Below are 20,948 nucleotides of genomic sequence, written 5' to 3' on the forward strand. Positions count from 1 at the left end.
AGATGAATACATGAATAATGACGAAGAGACAGAAAGAGGCAGACACAAAGACCGAAGGAAAGATTGACACAGAGGAAGAAGAAATAGAATGAAAGAGACGATAAAGGAAAATTAAGCTCGAGGGGCAGACAGAAATGGACGAATACAAAGATCTGAATTTGAAAGAAATAAAAACAAAAAGGAGGAGACAAGGAATGAGACAAACAGAAGAAGACGAGGATGAAGAGATAGAAACAGACGGAGACACCGGCTGGAGTAAAGGAAGTTGTAAATCCAAAATGACAAAATCTATTACGGGAGCAAGTTCAGACCTTCTTGCCTTTATAAACCAAATAAACAGGAAGGTGTGGAAATAAGTACCCGCTAAAGTACGTATAGCGCAAATAAATAAATAATGCAAAAAAAAAGAGAGAGAGAATATATAGCATTTCGGCCCAAGAAAAGCTCCCATTTTTACGTTGAAGAAGGCGTACATAAAAAAACACTTAAGCAAAATAAGTGAGCGAGGCTAATTTCCCCGAGAGAGAGAGAGAGAGAGAGAGCGAGAGAGAGCGAGAGACCCTTCTTTGGCAGGAAGCTGGCAGACGCAGGCAAGCGATGATGACGTCACACGAAGCCGGGGAAGGAACGACTAACAATCTCTTTACGCACTTAATTGTTCCCTAAAACATCGGAGGTGTTGGGGAGCAAGTGAATAGAACCAATAAAAGGAATAAGACCTTTTCCTTGCCACATCTTTATTCGTCAACCACAAACACTAATAAATCCTCGTGTCTTGCAACTCACAGCATACCCGAGGCTGCTGCTTCATTGTAAATCTGTTCACCTCGAAAGGAGTCTTCCTTAAGCCTAAGATCCAAGAATGCCCCCGGGGGCCGTTCGACCTTAACGAGCTCCGCCTCCGAGTGATGAGGTTACACTGAACTCGGTTGCGAACTGCACTTCCTTTTAAAGAGGTTTGGAAATCGGTGCTGGTACAGCGGGGGAATTCTTCGGATTACTTAGACTATCTTTTAATTAGGGTGCAATACAATATATATATATATATATTATATATATATATATACATTATATATTATATATATACAAATATATATATATTATATATATATATATATATATATATATATATATTATATATATATATATATATATATATATATAGTAGAGAGAGAGAGAGAGAGATATCAAGGATTACTGGCAGGAAATCAACACGTTAACAGTAACAGGAAAAAATTAATAGATTAGTATATATATATATATATTATATTATATATATATATATAAAATATATATATGTGTGTGTGTGTGTGTGTGTGTGTGTGTGTGTGTGTGTGTGTGTGTCGATGTGTAGAATATAGTGATAAGTTTATGACATGTTTCAAATTTCAATAATAATCACTACGAAATTTTCCCTCGTAGTTTTGCTACTTCACACTTTTCCCTTTTGTTTTTGCAGGATTCTCTCGAAGCCGATCAGATTGAGAGTGAGTACCGTGAAATTTGTCTGTTGATTGAGGCTGCTTAGCGACTCTCTTCTCTCTCTCTCTCTCTCTCTCTCTCTCTCTCTCTCTCTCTCTCAGTGATTATTTGTTATATTGTCACAAGGTGTCCTTACAAAGCTCCTATATAGTCCAAGTTTATGACTGATTAGCGAATCTCTCTCTCTCTCTCTCTCTCTCTCCTCTCTCTCTCTCTTCCAATAACCATTTGTTGCATCATTGTTCCAATATGTACTTAAAAAGCTCATATATATCTTCAGCGTTATCAAATGTACATACAAAAATCACGAGCGCATTCGTAAACACAAAACAAAAATCTCCTTTTAAAATAACTCCTTCTCTTACAGCTCTGAAAAAGGCGTTCGATTCCTTCGACACAGACAAACTCGGCTACATCACCACCGAGACCGTCTCCACCATTCTGAGAATGATGGGCATCAAGATTTCGGAGAAGAACTTGGCCGAAGTCATCGCCGAGACAGACGAAGACGGTAAGGGACCTCAGGGAAGGTGCGCTCAGGCAATGTTTTACCGCTCTGAGGGTAACTTTTATGTTATCGGAGCCTTGGAGCTGGTGCAGACGTTTATTGAAGTAAACATGGGGTTAATCAAGTAAATAATAAAGCACACAATCATTTCTTTATATATATATATATATATATATATATATATATAATATATATATATATATATATATAATATATATGTATATATATATATTGTTACGTCTGCAAGCCACGTGAGTGTTATTCTACGAGAAGTTTAGATAGCCTTGCTAATGGGACCGCTGAATCGTGGACAAAACAAGAGAAGAGAGGAGTGTAGGCCGCTAGAGTGACAACCTGTAGTAAGTAATACTGTATGTATGTACAATGTACAGAGTAAACTTAACAGCACAGGAATACACGGTAGAACTTGATTATTAAATGATAATTGCAAAGATAGAACTAGAATAAATTCAAATACGAAACACTCTGATGAAGGCGAATCTATCCCCCGAGATAAAAGGAATAAATTGAACGGAAATCGTCGACATTGACTTCACGCACACTTGGGTCAGGATGTATACTTGAATTAACCAAATAAAGTTGGAAACTGACTCCTGAGGTAAAATGTGTATGTTCTCGTAAAAGCATGCGTGTGGGCTCTTCCCTCCTGTAGCAGTATTTGACAGGCAAAATCAGTGGGTGCTTGTTTTCGCCGTCACTTGTGAGAGAGGCTCCGGCCACCCGGGTAGGCCATTGGAAGAGCTTCGGAATGATAGGGGCTTGTCTCGACCTTCTCTAGGTAGGCTGCTTTCGGAAAGATGTGCCTTCTTGATCTATTTATTCATTGACATTTTCCAGGCTCTGGCCAGTTGGAGTTTGAAGAGTTCGTCACTCTAGCTGCCAAATTTCTGATCGAGGAGGACGAGGAAGCCTTGAAAGCAGAGCTTAAAGAAGCCTTCCGAATATACGATAAAGAAGGTAAGAGAGAGAGAGAAAACAAAGCCAAATTCCTTCAATTCCCCTATCTGTATATATGTTTATATATTTACACACACACAAGAGCATCTTCTACCATTCTTTCATCATCTCTCCTCCACCAGGCAATGGCTACATAACGACAGAGGTCCTGAGGGAAATCCTCCAAGAGATCGACAACAAACTGACTCCGGAGGACCTCGACGGAATCATCGAGGAAGTAGACGAGGACGGCTCCGGCACTCTCGACTTCGACGGTAAGGAATTTTGGGGAGTTGATAACAATGGCAGTCTTGGTAATAGTTACTTGATAGCATCTTTGGCCGAAGTAGTATGTATGTGTGTGTGAGTGTACTTATATATTTTATTTATATGTATGTATATACTATATATATATAGTGCTTGTTTGTTTGTATAAGTAACTAGGTTTCAAACCTGTACCCCAGCACGGTACCACTTCCCCCATCCCTCTCCCCTTCCATTGTAACTTATGTGGTAAATAAACTCTACGGGTTTACCACACCCTATTTCATGAACTCGAGACCATAGAGATATAGTCAAGATATATACCTTGGATATAGTATTGAAAATTATTATCAATCTCCACTAATACCTGGATATAATGGACAGAGAACAGTAATTCCTCGATAAAAGGGACAGTCACTACAGCAATACCAGTCAGTTCACCCACGACTTTATTATTATTATTATTATTATTATTATTATTATTATTATTTATTATTGCTGCTAACAACTGAATATTATTATTATTATTATTATTATTATTATTATTATTATTATTATTATTAATACAGTTCATTATTCTATCTTCAGAATTCATGGAGATGATGAGCGGCTGAGGCAGTTGCTTTTTGTTCATCAATTTATTCGTTACATCAACATACTCATCAACATAACCCACACCCCTCAAAAAGAAATAAGATAAAAAATAAAAAAGCATACAAAACTATATTCTGTTTAAGCATCATTCGATAGTACGTAGAGCAACCTATCAAGAAGAAGAAGAAGAAGAAGAAGAAGAAGAAGAAGAAGAAGAAGAAGTAGTAATGCAAATATTTGGCGAACAGCAGAATGGCTGAGCCAAAGATCCAATTCGTTTTTCTGTCTTTTGGGTAATTTTCTTACGTCCTCAGTATGCATTTTGTATTTTGGTTTACGTTTGCTATACTTGCTTGTGTTGTGTATGCATATTTATCTTAATTTTCTACGTACACGTACACATATACGCCAGGTATTGTCAAACATGTCTACTTTAAGGCATAAATTCTTGTGTTTGGATATACGCGTATGTTTATACCTACACAGCATGAGTAGTCTACTCGATGGAGTCATAGTCGAAGTGGTAGCAACAAATACTACTGTTTTTTGGGAAAGGTGTCCGTCCAACTGAAAAATGTACGGTCATGTATGGGTGTGACCAGTTGTGCTACACAATGATACGATGAACACCACCGCAATCCAGCAGTTTTGATCTGCTTTTATTAGTCATCGTCATAATAATTGTTCCACGACACTTGCCATTTTAATACAAGTGATGAAACTGAGTAGCAGTAACGAATCACTGGCTACATCATTTCCTTCATGCTTGCTTGTTCGGCGTTCCGATATATTCAAACTGGCACCAGCTTCATCATGTGATTTATGAAATAAAAACCCCTATTTGTGAGATAAGGAATCTTCACGTTTGTACTAGAGTTTTGAGAGAGAGAGAGAGAGAGAGAGAGAGAGAGAGAGAGAGAGAGAGAGAGAGAGAGGGAATGAACAGTCCCAGTACCGCAGATGGTCAGCCGATAGAATCCCCACTAGGGATACAATAGTCTAGTGGTAATTAGTCTATTCATTTTAAAATTAAAGGCAACGAACGGTACCCACGAGTTTCAGGATATAAACTTTCAGTAATTATATAAAACCTACAGCCGGGTACTGACAAATGGCAACTGGTTAAACATACGAGTGTTTTCTAGAAAACTTAAATCCTAGGGGCCAAGAACTAAGGGAAAAGTAAATAAAACTCAAAAAGGAAATATCGACAAAGACCTTCCGTTTCTGAAAATTATTCTAAATGTAATAGGAATGCATTGGTCCAAATAACATTGAAGGTATGGTGCTTGAAAGACACTATGAAAATGGTGCTGCAAAGAGCATTTTAACTGGAAGTACTTTCCCCCCGCCCCCCAAGACATAGGACATGAACATTCATAAAAATAACTTAAATCTCCAAAAGGCAAGTCACAGAAGCTCGATAGATCACTCGACTTCTTTAAAAACTCAAAAAATATACTTTAACATTTCCAAAAGGCAAGTCGTAGAAACTCTTATAGATCACTCGAATTATTTTATAAAATCATAAAAATACCTTCACATATCCAAAAGGCAAGTCATAGAAACTCAATAGATCGCTCGAATTACTTTAAAAAATCATAAAAATACCTTGATATATCCAAAAGCAAGTCATAGAAACTCAATAGATCACTCTAATTCTTTAAAGGATTAAGATACAGTGAAAACCCATCAACAATTTACTTCTCAATTGCTTAAACACAACTTACCCAAATCAAGCATCCTATGCATTTTTCAGTTTTATCATAATCGGCCAAAGATTTAAAATTGTACAGTGGTATTAACTATGCAACGACAAATTACAGGTTTTATATATTTACTTTAATAGTAACCAGTAAACTAGTTGAGAAAATTTTATTCATCTTCCCTCTATATCTCAAAAGCTATGCATAGCTTTTATTCCAGATTATGCCACTTATCCAATTACCACTGTTCACCTGAAGTCATTTAGAGGTAAATATTTTTCAGTGCTGACAATTTATGTTCATTTACCATACTTCCATGCTATTAAGTATCTCAATACACAATATTTAAAGATTTACTCCTAATTAATTAAAAGTAGTAACAGGATTCAAGACAGCACTGATTTGCAAATATTGACAACAGGTCCAGATAAGACCCCTAGTGTGTTTTGAAATAACCCAGCTTAAACTTTCTCAGATTAGTACTAATTAACAATTGTTACTGTTGGAGGTAAGGACGTTCAAATTTACATATGCTTCTTTCATAACAATTTATTGAAAATTTCAAATAACTAATTAAACAGGTTAACCATCGAATAAGTAAAGTTTATTGATAGAGCAATCATCAAAGCCAAGTTCCATTTATCACATCGGCTCAGCCGAGAAACCTCTTGTGAGGGTCTAGACCAGCAAACTAATTCTTGATCGACTCAAGTAAGTGCTTACATTGCATTAAATATGCCATTTCAGAAAGCCTGTTCTGCAAGTAGAAAAAAAAAGCTTTAAAAAGGCATGCAACAGCATAACCGAAGTACAGGGTCACAGTTCATTTTAATTTAGATGAAAATGAAGCTTTTCAACGGGATATGAAGTGACGATGAAGCTTTTCAACGGGATTTGAAGTGACGATGAAGCTTTTCAACGGGATTCGAAGTGACGATGAAGCTTTTCAACGGGATTCGAAGTGACGATGAAGCTTTTCAAAGGGATTCGAAGTGACGATGAAGCTTTTCAAAGGGATTCGAAGTGACGATGAAGCTTTTTCAAACGGGATTCGAAGTTGATGATGAAAGCTTTTTCAAAAACGGGATTCGAAGTGACGATGAAGCTTTTTCAAGGGGATTTCGGGAAAGGTTGGACCCCCGATGAAACTTTTTTCAAACGGGATTCGAAGTGACGATGAAGCTTTTCAAAGGGATTCGAAGTGACGATGAAGCTTTTCAACGGGATTCGAAGTGGCGATGAAGCTTTACAAAGGGATTAAACGAAAGTTTTGACGATGAGCTTTTCAACGGGATTTGAAGTGACGATGAAGCTTTTTCAACGGGGATTTCGAGTGGCCGTATGACAAAAGTTGGGACGGATGAAGCTTTTACAAGGGATTCGAAGACCGACATGAAGCTTTTCAACGGGATTTCGAAGTGACGATGGAAAGCTTTTCAACGATTCGAAGTTTTGACGATGAAGCTTTTTTCAAAGGGATTCGAAGTGACAATGAAGCTTTTCAAAGGGATATGAAGTGACAATGAAGCTTTTCAAAGGGATATGAAGTGACAATGAAGCTTTTCAAAGGGATATGAAGTGACAATGAAGCTTTTCAAAGGGATATGAAGTGACAATGAAGCTTTTCAACGGATTCGAAGTGGCGATTGAAGCTTTTTCAAAGGGATTCGAAGTGACGATGAAGCTTTTCAACGGGATTCGAAGTGGCGATGAAGCTTTTCAAAGGGATTCGAAGTGACGATGAAGCTTTTCAACGGGATTCGAAGTGACGATGAAGCTTTTCAAAGGGATTCGAAGTGACGATGAAAGCTTTTTAAACAAAAAGGGATTCGAAGTGGGGGACGGATGAAGCTTTTCAAAAAAGGGATTCGAAGTACGATGAAGCTTTTCACAACGGGATTCGAAGTTTGGGCGGATTGAAGGGCTTTTCACAATGAAAGGATTCGAAGTGAACGGATGAAGCTTTTTCCAACATTGAATTCCGAAGAATTTGGCGGATGGCAAGCTTTTTCAAAAGGGTGATTCGAAGTGACGATGAAGCTTTTCCCAAACGGGATTTCGTCGAAGTTTTGGCGATGAAGCTTTTCAATATTCCGAATGGCGATGAAGCTTTTACAAAATGAAAGGGATTCAGAAGTTGCACCGAAATGTGGGAAAGCTTTTTCCAAGGGAATTCCGAAAGTGAACCGGATTGAAGGCTTTCCTTTTCCAAAGGGATATGAAGTGACAATGAGGCTTTTTCCAAAGGGAAGTTTTCGCAAGTGTTTTTAACTTATGAGCTTTTTCAACGGGATTAGAAAGTGAGCGATGAATGCTTTTTCGCGACTTGATTCGGGGGAGTGGACGATGAAAGTCTTTTCAAAGGGATTCGAAGTGACGAAAAATGCCAGGGTTTTCCGAAGGGGGAATTTTATTAAAATGAAGAAAACTTCAAAATATAAATGGAAACTAAATTCAAAATTAAAAAAATATGAAATGAAACTTCAAAATATTTTTTTTACCATACATACTGATAAACTTACAAGGCCTCCGAGTAGAGATAACCCGCCCCCCCCCCCCAACCCCCGAAAAAAATAAACAAGTCGAATTAGTGCTTTCAAACAAGTGGTCGGGTAGTTAGGCATACCAAGTGAATGAACATAAAAACTTTGGTGTTGAAAATAACTAATGAGAATTCGATCAAATATAATTTGAGTAAATTTGTATTTTGCACAGTATAACAGAGTTCATTGTTTTATGAAATTCACATTACACTAATGTTGGCTAGTCAGGTCGAGAAACTTTAATTATACATTTAAATAGAACTATGAACAAAGTGGAGGCTGTAATTTAAGTTACGTAAATTCCAAAACATTAGATGGACATTATAGCCATCATAATTGCATAATGCATCTAATCTGCAAAGGAAATGAGTTATCAAATTACAAAGCAGTAAAATTCCAATGCGAATTAATTTTTTGTCATCAAGTAACGTCCTTATAGTACATAACTTTAGAGCAACTGAAATTGCTAAAAATAACCCTATCAAAACTTAAAGCAAATTTGTTTTCTGCCCCGAAAAAAGTCAGCGTCCTTATATTACATATTCTTAGAGCAACTTAAATTAGTTGCTAAAACTAACAAAAACTTAAAACTTTAATTTTTCTTACGACTGAACTTAAAAACCAGTGGAAATATCTTAAATTAAAACTCAAATTAGTTTTAGCGCTCAAATTAGTTGCTAGAACTAACAAAAACTTAAAACTAATTAAACTTTAATTCATCTTACGACTGAACTTTAAAACCAGTGGGAAAAAATCTTAAAATTACATTTTCAAGTTTCCTACACGCAGCTAAGTACTTTACTGAACATAATGAATAAAAACAGAAAACCAAAGTCCGAAAAATCTGTAATTAATATTTAAGCAGTTACGTTACTTTTTAGGTTACGTTGCAGGTTACTTTATTGAACATAATGAATAAAAACAGAAAACCAAAGTTCGAAAAATCTGTAATTAATATTTAAGCAGTTGCAGGTTACTTTATTGAACATAATGAATAAAAACAGAAAACCATAATACGAAAAATTTTAAATATCCAGTTAAGCAGTTTCGTTACTTTTTAGGTTACGTTACTGAACATAACAAATAAAAACGAAACCAAAATTCGAAAAATTATAAATTGATAGTTAAGCAGTTACGTTACTTTCTAGGTTACTTATTACAGGTTACTTTACTGAACATAATGAATAAAAACAAGAACCAAAGTTAGAGAAATTTGAAATATCCAGTTAAGCAGTTACGATACTGAAACAATCCCTCTAAAAATATTAAAAGCATTTAACTTATGAACATAACACTCATGACCTGAAAAAATGGATTAGTGAACCTCCCATGCACTTACGTACTCACTTATAGGTCCTAAGACCTATAAGTAAGGTACAGGGCATGAGCGGCGCCTTCACCCCTACAGGGGCACCGCCCCTGCAGGGGTGGAGGTTAAAAAAAAAAATTGGATTTGCTGTACCTTCAAATATTTTTAAAGTGATAAGAATAGTGTTATGGACATATAATAGTTCAAAATACAATAATAGTTCCTGATATTAATGTCAGAATTACTAAGCATAAATAATTAAGTTAACAAACCATATTGTAGTATGACCAAATAATAGTGTCAATGTAATGATTACTATGCATTAATTTAAGAGTTAAAAATCTATGGTTCAATATCGCCAAATTCTTGTTCCAATGTAATAATTACTATGCATAATTTAAGAAAGTTGAAAATCCATGGTGAAATATGGCCAAATGATAGTTACAAAGTTAGAAATACTATGCATAATTTAAGAAATTTAAAAATCCATGGTGTAATGATTTTTAACTATCGCCAAATAACAGTTAGATTATAAAAATTACTATGCATAATTAAAGCTAATTAAAAATTAATGGTGTAATAGCGCCAAATATTAGTTCCAATGTAATTATTACTATGCATAATTCAATTATGTTAAAAATCCTTGTTGTAATATGTCCAAATGATAGTTCTAATGTAAGAAATACTAAGCATAACTTAAAAAGGTTAAAAATCCATCCTTTTACACCAAAGTCTCTAAGCATACTGAAGTCTTATCGAAAACTTTAATACTAACCTCAAAGGAAAGTTGGACATTTCCAATAATTTTGCAAACTGGCACACGATCCACAGCGCTGCATTACGGACACAATCTTGTGGACTTACCCGAATCCTGAAAGGGATTAAATTTGTAATACAGAAATCTATGACCCTTGACCCACTAAGTTAACAAAAAATCTCCAGTAGTGACCACACCAATATAACGTAAGTTCCGGGAAAGTATTTAATATTACGAAGAAATTATTCAAAAACTTCTCACTTTGCCCCCACAAAATAGCAAGCAAGGTTGTATGACGGTCAGCGATTAGGGGAAAGTAAACTACTATGAGATTCAGGGCCTCTGTAACACAGTTTTTTCGCAATAACTTTTTATCTATGCATTTCATAAATATAACGCTTATTCAGAATACATATTATATCAACACATAAATTTTGAGTGTATTCTGCACTACGTAGGTTGAATAAATTTGGTACTTATAATGTAAAAGTGACCTTTTTTGAAGACGGGCCAACTTACTCAGAGAAAAGGTTTCGAACGCACTCGTTACGTAACTTTTGACAGCATTTCTTCCCTCTTTCTCGATGGATGATTGGCTATACGTAACGAAGGCTAAACCTCTGGCAACAATGACAAATTTAAATACAAGCAAAGCAGTACACCTTTATGAACTCTGGAACCTCTCCACTGATAATTGTCATAATGAACAAACCAACAAAATATGTTAATAAATACAAAAACACTTCGATTATTAGTCTAACTCCCAAAATAAGTTTCCAAAGAAATTACAGTCTACTTTATAGGTCACAATCAGATTGACAAGATGTAGGGAATAGTTGGTAATTATCAAAAACATAGTAGACAAGCTTGATTTGATAACTGCTATATCCAATGTCAAGCTATTTTTATTTATTGGCTATCTACCTATTTACTGAAAAAAATAGCCGGTACCGTATATTGGCTTTAAACCTTCACCAATAATTATCGTCAGAATGGTGACTTCATGAGGCTCCACCCACTTTCGCCTCGTTATAATTCAGGATAACAATGAACGCTACCATGGGCATTGTTGGATTAGAAAATTTAACTTCTGGCTATAAAAACTAATTCCTCGAGTAGTTGTAAGAAGTGCTAAATGATCCTCAAGGATCCCAGCAGTTGGCCTAAACGTTTAATTCATGTATATTACTGCTATACTGTTGCGGCACTACTGCTACAGTAGTACTACTACGCTAGCACTGATACCCCACCCACATCTATGTATCGTTCCGCCATTCATAAAGTCTTTGTGTTTCAGAGCCGATGGAATTTCTGTCTGGTGGATGGGCGGGGCAACATTTAGTCAAAAGGTGTTTGTTTACCTTGCTTACGTAATGAATGTTTTACGACTCTTGGCTCGTAATCATTGGCCATGGCGTCGGCTAGAGCATTTTTACTCTATAAAAATTAAAACTATCGGGTTTAGGTTATTGATAATGCTGACAAAATTTGTGTGTGGTTGTAAAATATACATATGTCAACTTTCAGCTACATCCGATGCTTTGACAAGGAGCAAAGTCCAAAAAACCGTGTTACAGAGACCCTGAATCTCATAGTAGTTTGAATATACGAGCAGTGAAGAACTTAAAACACAAAGGATATTTCAGTTAAATTAACACTTCAACCAAAACCAGTTGTATAAAGTTCAGTATAAACAAAAGATACAGCCTCAAGTATTGAATAGCAAGGATAATTTAAAGCATTTTAATGTCAATGCTAAAATCTTACCAGTTACACAACAAAAGTAATCAAAACTTACCTTCAGCAGAGACAATCGTAATGGAGCCTTCACGGCCCAAACTCCTGAGATCCATCTTACGACACATCACAGATCAATGAACGTACGAGCAACTTCAATACAGCAAAGGGAGAATGTCTTCTCTAGAGTCAACAGAGAATCTTCTATAAACCTCCCAGTTCCGTAGTAAACCAGAACAAAGAAAACTCTAGAGCATCCTCGACTTTAAAGCGATACGTGGACTTTCGTATGGTGTGGTTTCACTGGAGCAAGGGTCGTTCAAGAGAGTTGATCATTTGTAGGAAGTGAGACAACACGAGTCTTCTGCTTTTGCCTGTTTTGCAACTGAATGGAAAGGGTAAATGCTTTACTGGATAGTCCACCGGCTTATAGACACTTATATCCTACAGGAACTGCCGTAAGATCTGTTGTCAATGACCTATGAGAAACGATCAATAAAGCAAATATAGTATTTTAGTGCTGCTCGATCTCAGCACCGGTTTCGGTACAGTTATTCATGAACCTCTTTCAAATGATTTGCGATCAGTTGGTATTACCAAAGATGATTTTTGAGTGTTTGAAAAGCTACCTGTGAGACAGAAAATACCGCGTACAAAAATGGAACTCACTTTATGAAACATTAAGAGGGGGAACAGCTCAAGGCGGTGTATTAGGTCCATTTAATTTTGTATCATGAAACAGGCTACAGGGACGTAGGGTTAAAATTCTAGCTATTTGGAGATGACAACCAATTTTGCTTTTATATAAACGATATTAAATATATAACTTGGATGATAAATGATGTCCTCACCAGTGCAAGGGATGAAAAACATTTAAACAGTTGAAAAATGGAAATTAAATTGTGTTTGTCGGTAGGAAGGAAAAATGAAATGAGAAACCTACTATCTATTTCAAGGCCCATAACACCCTCCTTTTTTTATATAACTAATGAACTAGGCTTCTGATTAATGTGAAACCGAAACCACCAGAGTTTGAGACACCGACCTAATTAAGAAAAATGGATTCAAGCATCTACTCCGCATTATTGTCTTACTTTATATAGAGAAATGTCATCTCAATTTTGTGGAATGGTGAGAACGGAAATTAAGACCTGGCAACTAGGCGCAGAAAGACGTGTGTCGACCATGACGTGGGGCCCCGTGACGTTTACACCTGCCACGCCCCCGTTTCTGTATGGTTATGAAATAATATATAAGTTGTAGTGAATTATACTGTTCTTTAATGGAATCTAAAATACTGATTGGTTATTATGTTTGAATAAACTCATTTTTAGCTTCACTTGTGTTTATTATTTAATTAATATGTAATTCTTACGAAAAAGAAGACAGAAAATAAAAATCTCGGATGGCAGTCAGGTACACGTCTGTTAGATACAGGCATTGACAAGGGCTCCTGCTGACACCTTGCTTACTGCCTACTATTGATATTTTATATCAATAGTAGGGAAGAAGACAATAATAAACTGAAGATTGGATTGAATAGGTTGGTATCATGTCATGTTTAATGGCGTACCATCACGGACATGTATAGTTAAATATTATGCATTATCAGATTCTCTCTCTCTCTCTTTATATATATATATATATATATATATATATATATATATATATATATATATATATAATGAATAATTTGATCACGAAGTATATAAAAGGTGATGCTGTGTATAAATAAAGGTTTTTTTGCCACGAAGGAAAAAATGAAAACGCGAGATAGCCAAGTACTTTCGGTCCTGTTCGGACCCTCAGTAAAGGTCCGAACAGGACCGAAAGTACTTGGCTATCTCGCTTTTTCATTTTTTCCTTCGTGGCAAAAAACCTTTATTTATATATATACGTATATATCGAAATCCCATCTTGTGAAATACTCTCCAAAACAAAGTTTCCGATGTGCCTTCAGGTAATATTCCTTCCTTCTTGAGTTCTCTTGTCAGAGTAGTAATTGTAAAGGTATCCTTTGACAAGAACTTGCTGTGAACATATCGACGAATTGTACCGATGGTAAAAGAGTCGAACACATCTTCAGCTGGCTGTGTGGAATGAGACTGTACTGAATCTGATGAGGGCGGTGCTAATGGTGATGGCGATGGAGCTCTTGATAGTGCTGGCGATGAGGGTGTTGATGGTAATGGGACTGTGATGGTGGTGGAGTTGGTTGTCCTGCAATTGGCCGTGAATGTATGGTGCGCCTGAACATCTGACGAACGGCATTCCTTGTCATATCCGTGACATCAGCAACTCGGTCATACGGTCTGTTTGGGTAAAAAATATATAAAGAAATAAAGAGGGAGGTTTTTCGATAGATAATTACACGAGGACAAATATTTTTTTACCCAAACAGACCATATGACCGAGTTGCTGATGTCATGGATATGACAAGGAATGCCGTTTGTCAGATATTCAGGCGCACCATACATTCACGGCCAATTGCAGGACAACCAACTCCACCACCATCACAATCCCATTACCATCAACACCCTCATCGCCAGCACTATCAAGAGCTCCATCGCCATCACCATTAGCACCGCCCTCATCAGATTCAGTACAGTCTCATTCCACACAGCCAGCTGAAGATGTGTTCGACTCTTTTACCATCGGTACAATTCGTCGATATGTTCACAGCAAGTTCTTGTCAAAGGATACCTTTACAATTACTACTCTGACAAGAGAACTCAAGAAGGAAGGAATATTACCTGAAGGCACATCGGAAACTTTGTTTTGGAGAGTATCTCACAAGATGGGACAAGATGGGATTTTGATATATACTATAGTAATATTATAATATATATTATATATATATATATATATATATATATATATATATATATATAGATATATATATATATATATAAAGAGAGAGGAGAGAGAGAGAATCTGATAATGCATAATATTCAACTATACATGTCCGTGATGGTACGCCATTAAACATGACATGATACCAACCTATTCAATCCAATCTTCAGTTTATTATTGTCTTCTTCCCTCCTGTAGTATGTTAAGAGTCGTAACACAAAAGTATTACGACAACCTTGTGGACAATGGTGAAGCATTCTAGACATGAAATAAAATATCAATAGTAGGCAGTAAGCAAGGTGTCAGCAGGAGCCCTTGTCAATGCCTGTATCTAACAGACGTGTACCTTCCCTAACACGATCACATCTCTGAGTCTCTGACGACTGCCATCCGAGATTTTTATTTTCTGTCTTCTTTTTCGTAAGAATTACATAATAATTAAATAATAAACACAAGTGAAGCTAAAAATGAGTTTATTCAAACATAATAACCAATCAGTATTTTAGATTCCATTAAAGAACAGTATAATTCACTACAACTTATATATTATTTCATAACCATACAGAAACGGGGGCGTGGCAGGTGTAAACGTCACGGGGCCCCGCGTCATGGTCGACACATGTCTTTCTGCGCCTAGTTGCCAGGTCTTAATTTCCGTTCTCACTGAGCCACAAAATTGAGATGACATTTCTCGATATAAAGTAAGACAATAATGCGGAGTAGATGCTTGAATCCATTTTTCTTAATTAGGTCGGTGTCTCAAACTCTGGTGGTTTCGGTTTCACATTAATCAGAAGCCTAGTTCATTAGTTATATGAAAAAAGGAGGGTGTCATGGGCCTTGAAATAGTTAGTAGGTGGTTTTAGGCTTAATATTATCAATATAAAATATAGTTTCGATCGCTGACAAAATACGTGACTCAGGTGTGCTACTAGACTGTTATGTGTCTCTTAGTGTTCAAATGAAAAATGTTGTAATGGTTACCGCTCATCATGTTTTAAATATTTCCTGTGTTAGAAAAAATATATAGGAGAGTTTATATGAAAAAATCTTTTGATTAATTGTCAAGTTGCAACTAAATTCTAAAGCACGAAAGCTGATAAAGGGTGTTGCATTGCATGCCAGGAATTAGCCTGTATTGTTTGAGTTGCTCTGGTGTCCCATCAAAGCCAGAATAACGAGTAAAATATGCGAAATGATTCATCAAGCTGTCATGGCTGGATGTCCAAAATATTTGAAGCACTTCCTGCATATAATGCATCCAATGCATGGAGTCAACACAAGAATAAGTACAGATGGACTCAAGTTATTTGAGCCAAGATGCAATTCGAAACTAGGCTTTAGAAACTATACAATAAGCTCCCAATCGGTATCAAGAAGACTTAAAATATAAATTCGTTCAAGAAATAATGGAAGCTTGTCTTTTTCTGAGTGCGATGACTGTGTGGATTTGACAATGCAGAGGGCGTACGCAATCTAGTAAATAAAGAATCCGAGAATGTGCCTGCATTATCTACGTACCGAGTTGAGTTCGTACTAGGTCTTGCAAGGCACTTTTGTTGAAGTTGGACGTTAAGAAAAAACAGTGAACTATTTTTCTAACTGCGTGACAATACGTAATACACCTAAGAATATTCATTCGCTCGTTCGGTAAATCATTGATAAAAGTTTTCTGTTGTGATACACAAAGGCTCATTTAATCAAGACCCTAGAATTCATAAAACGAAGAATCAGTCAATTAACGTGAAAGCATCCACAAATTCTTTCAAAGTTTCCCCTAAAACAAAAAAAAGGACCGTGTACTCTATGTAAATCGTCTCCCAGTTTCAAGAAGGCGAATCCATGGTCCTTGGTGGTGACAGCAATGCAGCGAACGGGGTTCTCGAGATCGGGAAAGAAAATTCTTTAGTTAGCCTTCGAATCTAGGAAAGTAAAGTTTGGATAGCGTTTTCCTGTTCGTTGTTCGGTCAGTTCTTAGGTACCTGAGCGAACTGAAGTTATTCCGTGCCTGTTGATCTTGCTAATGGAATTTTGTGGAGTGAGAGACTTATCTACGTTTGGTTGCGTCGACTCTACCAGGCCTCTGCGAAGGGTGAATTTTAGTAAGTTATCTTGCTTTAATTTACGTTAGTCTTTTCGTGACCTTAGTTATTTGTATTTATCCGTTATCGCAAGAGTTCATAGGTATGGTTAATTGACTCTTAATTTTTGCAAGGATCTGTTGTTTTCCGATAGTTTTTTTCAACATTTTGGATTTTTTTTTTTTTTTTTTTTTTTTTTTACGTTGAATAGTTTTCTTATTTCGACGTTATAGGTCGTTGTAATGTTTTTTCTTGAACAAAGCTTAAAGTAATTCTAAAGAATAGTTCCGCACGGACTGCAAGGAACGTAAACCGCGTCCAATGTATTTCGCCTTGTTTAGTACTGGCCCCTGGGGGTTAATTACAGTCGTCCGAATAAATATTACTTAAAATTCTTGTTCAGGAGGTAAAACTGCATAGAAAAATCGCAACTGCCATTGTCTAATAATATAGATCTACCTTATTGACTTATTTTTCGCCTCTAGACTAGACTTAAAATTTTAATTAATTTAAAAATTTAGTTAAGTAGACTATGACACTTTTATTTGATTTAGTACTCGGTTTACAAGGCACTTGGAAATTTTTAAGTTCCTGTTAAAATTGTGACCTGTAAAGCCTTCCCTTTTTAAAGCTTTTATGTACCTTGCATCTTGTAAAGCTAGGACAGTTCAATTAAATCAGATTTATTAGTTATTTTGTGAAAGCAGATTTATTAAAACTATTTATTGAAGCAGCATTATCGGTTATTTTATCGAAGCAGAATTATTTTATTAAAGCAAATTTAAGCTATTTTATTAAAGCAGAATTATCAAAGCTACTTTATTAAAGCAGATTTACTTAAGCCATTTAAAGCAAATTTATTTAAGCTAATCTTAATAAAACTCTTAACTGTGTAACTCCAGACTTTTATATCTGTACTATTTTAAAGCATTTACTACCTTGCATCTTGTAAAGCTAGCACAGTTAATTTATTAAAGTCGATTTATTTAAGCAAATCTATCTTCATAATTCTAATTGTACCTTCCAGACTTGTGACATCTAGTATACAATTTCATGAAGCAAAACTATTGGAGGAAACTGCTCTTGAGAGACTGTTTCGTGAAGCAAAACTTCGCTTTGAGAAATGGAAGTTCAAACTTCTGCCAGGAAGTTTCTCAAACGACTAAAAAACTGACTCGCTCCCGAATGAGTAGCTTAATGGAAACTTGGGTGAAGTATAGTGTTATCGGTGAACAGGTTTTAAATTTATCTTTGGGGATGTTCAACTTTCCAAACTCTGTTTTTTCCTCCACCCCTCAGGGGCGGTGCCCCTGTAGGGGTGGAGGGCCTTATGTCTTGTTCCGATGGATCTTAAGTGTTTTTCACATTAAACGGACTTGTCTTGGACAAGTACGTTTAATGTGAAAAAGCCTTTACGATCTATATCGGACAAGACATGAGAGGTTTAAAAAAAAAAAAATTTCATTTTCAGATGGTAAGAGCACTGTTTTAAGGGTTTAGTTATTTTTAGTATTAACGTACCTTGAATTTAGGTTTTAATTATTTAAAAGTAAATTTGTTTAACTTAAAGGTAACTTTTATGTTGAAGTTGATAACCTTATTTAAATAACTTAATTATTTAACTTAAAGGTAAGGTTTATATTTGTTGATAACCTTATACTTTATATATTACTGATATTACTGAAATGTTTAATGTTGCCTGTTTTTCTATAGCATTGAGTTTATCGTGAAGGCTCAGTTCTTGGTTAATAACACTAATTTTTATTTTACTGAAAATCTTAATGTTGCTTGATTTTTTATAGCAAATTAGGTCTGTCGTGAAGCCTGAGTTCTTGGTTAATAACTTATTTTTTTTTTTTAATAAGTACAAGCAACATTTCTGCCCTAGCTTTTTTTTTTTTTTTTGCTTTACAGGCTGTGGATTGGAGTAGACAGATTTTCAAGAATAACTGTTCGTTGCTTTAACAATGTTTTTGAGGTGAGACAGGGGCCTGCTGTTACTGATATACTGCACTTGATGAAAGATAGCCTACTCATATTAAAAGGTGTAATTAACAGTTTTCAATAAAGATCACATGTAAATATGAACGTTATTACTTTTAACTAAAGTGTTGCAGACTTAAGAGTGATTCTTGATACCCATAAATTCCGAATAGTTTTTGAAGAACTTTAGCAGTATACCTTGACAGGAGTGATTTTTCAAATACACAGGGTTTTATGATCTGAATAAAGTGGCATGATGTAATCCATAAGACCATAGGCAAGACCATAGGCAAGACCATAGGTAAAGCCTAGTGTTCCGTAGGTTGGTGGTAATATATCTAAAAGAATGGTTATGGTGTTTTACTCGGATACCTGATATTTCTGTGGTTTTTAAGTCTTGTCTGGTAAAACTTCTAGTAAAACTTAGATACTTGAGAAAATGAACAGAGTAAGCAAATGAATCCTGTAAGACCATTAATGGTAAAGTCCAAGTAACTGAAGGCAGTTGACAAGGTATTACTGAAGCCTTAATCGAGCTACCTAAAGCTATTCAAGTGAGTTTGAAATATTTGATGGATTAGTTATGGTGGTTTACTCTAGAATACGTAAATAGTATGGAGTTTCAAGTGTTCTGGTGAGACTTTATAAAATTATCTAGTCAGATGACAAATATAATTCACTTTGGTGGATTACGCTATGAAATCTGGAAGCTGGTAATAACAATATAATGAACATTAACCGAAGGCAGTTGACAAGGTACTCGTGAAACCTTAATATAAATCACTATTTAATCAGTTGGTAATAATGAAATTTATTACCCATTAATGCATGGGAAACTAATGACACATACCTAGTCAAATCATTGGAATCAAATATTAACTGATGGGTTTAATTGAATGTAATCTGGAAGCCCATGAATTTGAACAAACCGAAGGTAATTGAATTGTAAATCTAGAAGCCTCAAGGCTGGTCCACACGAACGGACCTGATCGGCGTGCTCTGGGGTTGACAGGCAAATTCTGGCGGGCTTACCCGTGAATGTTGTCCACACGGGTGAGGCGATGGAGAGATGGGCGTGCCCGACGATGCCAGTAGTGTGTTCAGTGCGGTACAATAAACATGGTATGGTATACCTACCGCAAAGATGATGATCTTGTGTAGCATGTTAATTGCTTTGTGTGTAATAAAAAAAAAGATATGGTGCAAAGAATGGCTCGGTAAAAGAAATGTATACGGTTAATATACAGTTGGACACAGGTTTCCCTGGTACACCGTATTGCGAGGCTTCGAAAAATTACATGGTAACGGTGTTTACTGAGGGAGATGAGGGGGAGAACCCCTTCTCTGCTAACAAGAGTTCCACCAATAAGTTCTGGAGTACGTTTGGTGGACGGAGTTATTAGGTATGGTTGGAGAAACGCACGCACACACACACACTGAGTAAAAAAAATCTGAATTTAATCGTTGTAATGAAGATTGTCTCACTTGTAATATAAGTTTGTTTATTAAGGTTCCATTTAACTTTCGTCTGTCATTATCTTACCACCGTGTCTGTTATTATATATCGGTCATATTCATTACGCAATACTTAAATTTGATCAAAATTTTAGTTATATTGGTATTGGAGAGAATCACGAACATCATAACAGGATATTTTAACCTTATCACGTAAGCCAAGTTTACAGCATCAGTTGCAGTGCGTTTCCTACAAAATCTACAATAGGAAGCTATAAAGAGAAGCGCAGCAACACTTGATTGGATATACCCAAATATTCAATGAATTTGTTGAGTCTCGACATCCTCTCTCTCTCTCTCTCTCTCTCTCTCTCTCTCTCTCTCTCTTATACTAGCTCTCTTATACTAGCTAACTTATATCTCTCTCTCTCTCCGCTGTACTAGCTAACTTAGTGACGAGAAAAAACCCTGCGCTCAGTATGCAGTTCTGATATGTCAATAATGTATTCAGGAGAGGATCAGTGACCCAATAATATCAAAGATTGCCCTTCCTGACCATACCCATAAGCATAACCAAAGCAAAGAAATTTCTCATCTCTGATTCTGTAATGTCATAAACTCTTGTTCCCTTGAGTGTTCGCTTGATATATTACCCCATTTCATAACCTGAAATTAACGATTGGATCTCTCTACAGTCAGTTCCATTATAGAATCATTAA

The 20,948-nt window shown here is 36.0% G+C and overlaps 1 protein-coding gene and 1 long non-coding RNA gene across 2 annotated transcripts in view; one reads left to right on the plus strand and one right to left on the minus strand.

The window, feature by feature from the left end:
* LOC135196499 (troponin C, isotype gamma-like) overlaps positions 1–4,264 on the plus strand; it is an 8,675-nt gene extending 4,411 nt beyond the window's left edge. The window contains exons 2-6 of the mRNA XM_064223350.1: positions 1,460–1,487; positions 1,850–1,993; positions 2,849–2,968; positions 3,091–3,222; positions 3,800–4,264. Of these exons, the coding sequence (XP_064079420.1) occupies positions 1,460–1,487; positions 1,850–1,993; positions 2,849–2,968; positions 3,091–3,222; positions 3,800–3,825 (450 nt within the window). The 3' untranslated portion in view covers positions 3,826–4,264. The remainder of the gene's footprint in view (positions 1–1,459; positions 1,488–1,849; positions 1,994–2,848; positions 2,969–3,090; positions 3,223–3,799) is intronic.
* Positions 4,265–6,094: 1,830 nt separating this feature from the next.
* LOC135196508 (uncharacterized) lies at positions 6,095–12,075 on the minus strand. The gene is made up of 3 exons (XR_010310417.1): positions 11,919–12,075; positions 10,139–10,234; positions 6,095–6,268 (listed from the first exon to the last, which is right to left on the minus strand). It is a non-coding gene; the product is annotated as an uncharacterized LOC135196508 (long non-coding RNA).
* Between the last annotated feature and the right edge of the window lie 8,873 nt (positions 12,076–20,948).

The sequence above is a fragment of the Macrobrachium nipponense genome, chromosome 23, assembly GCF_015104395.2.
Source record: "Macrobrachium nipponense isolate FS-2020 chromosome 23, ASM1510439v2, whole genome shotgun sequence".
Lineage (NCBI taxonomy): Eukaryota > Metazoa > Arthropoda > Malacostraca > Decapoda > Palaemonidae > Macrobrachium > Macrobrachium nipponense.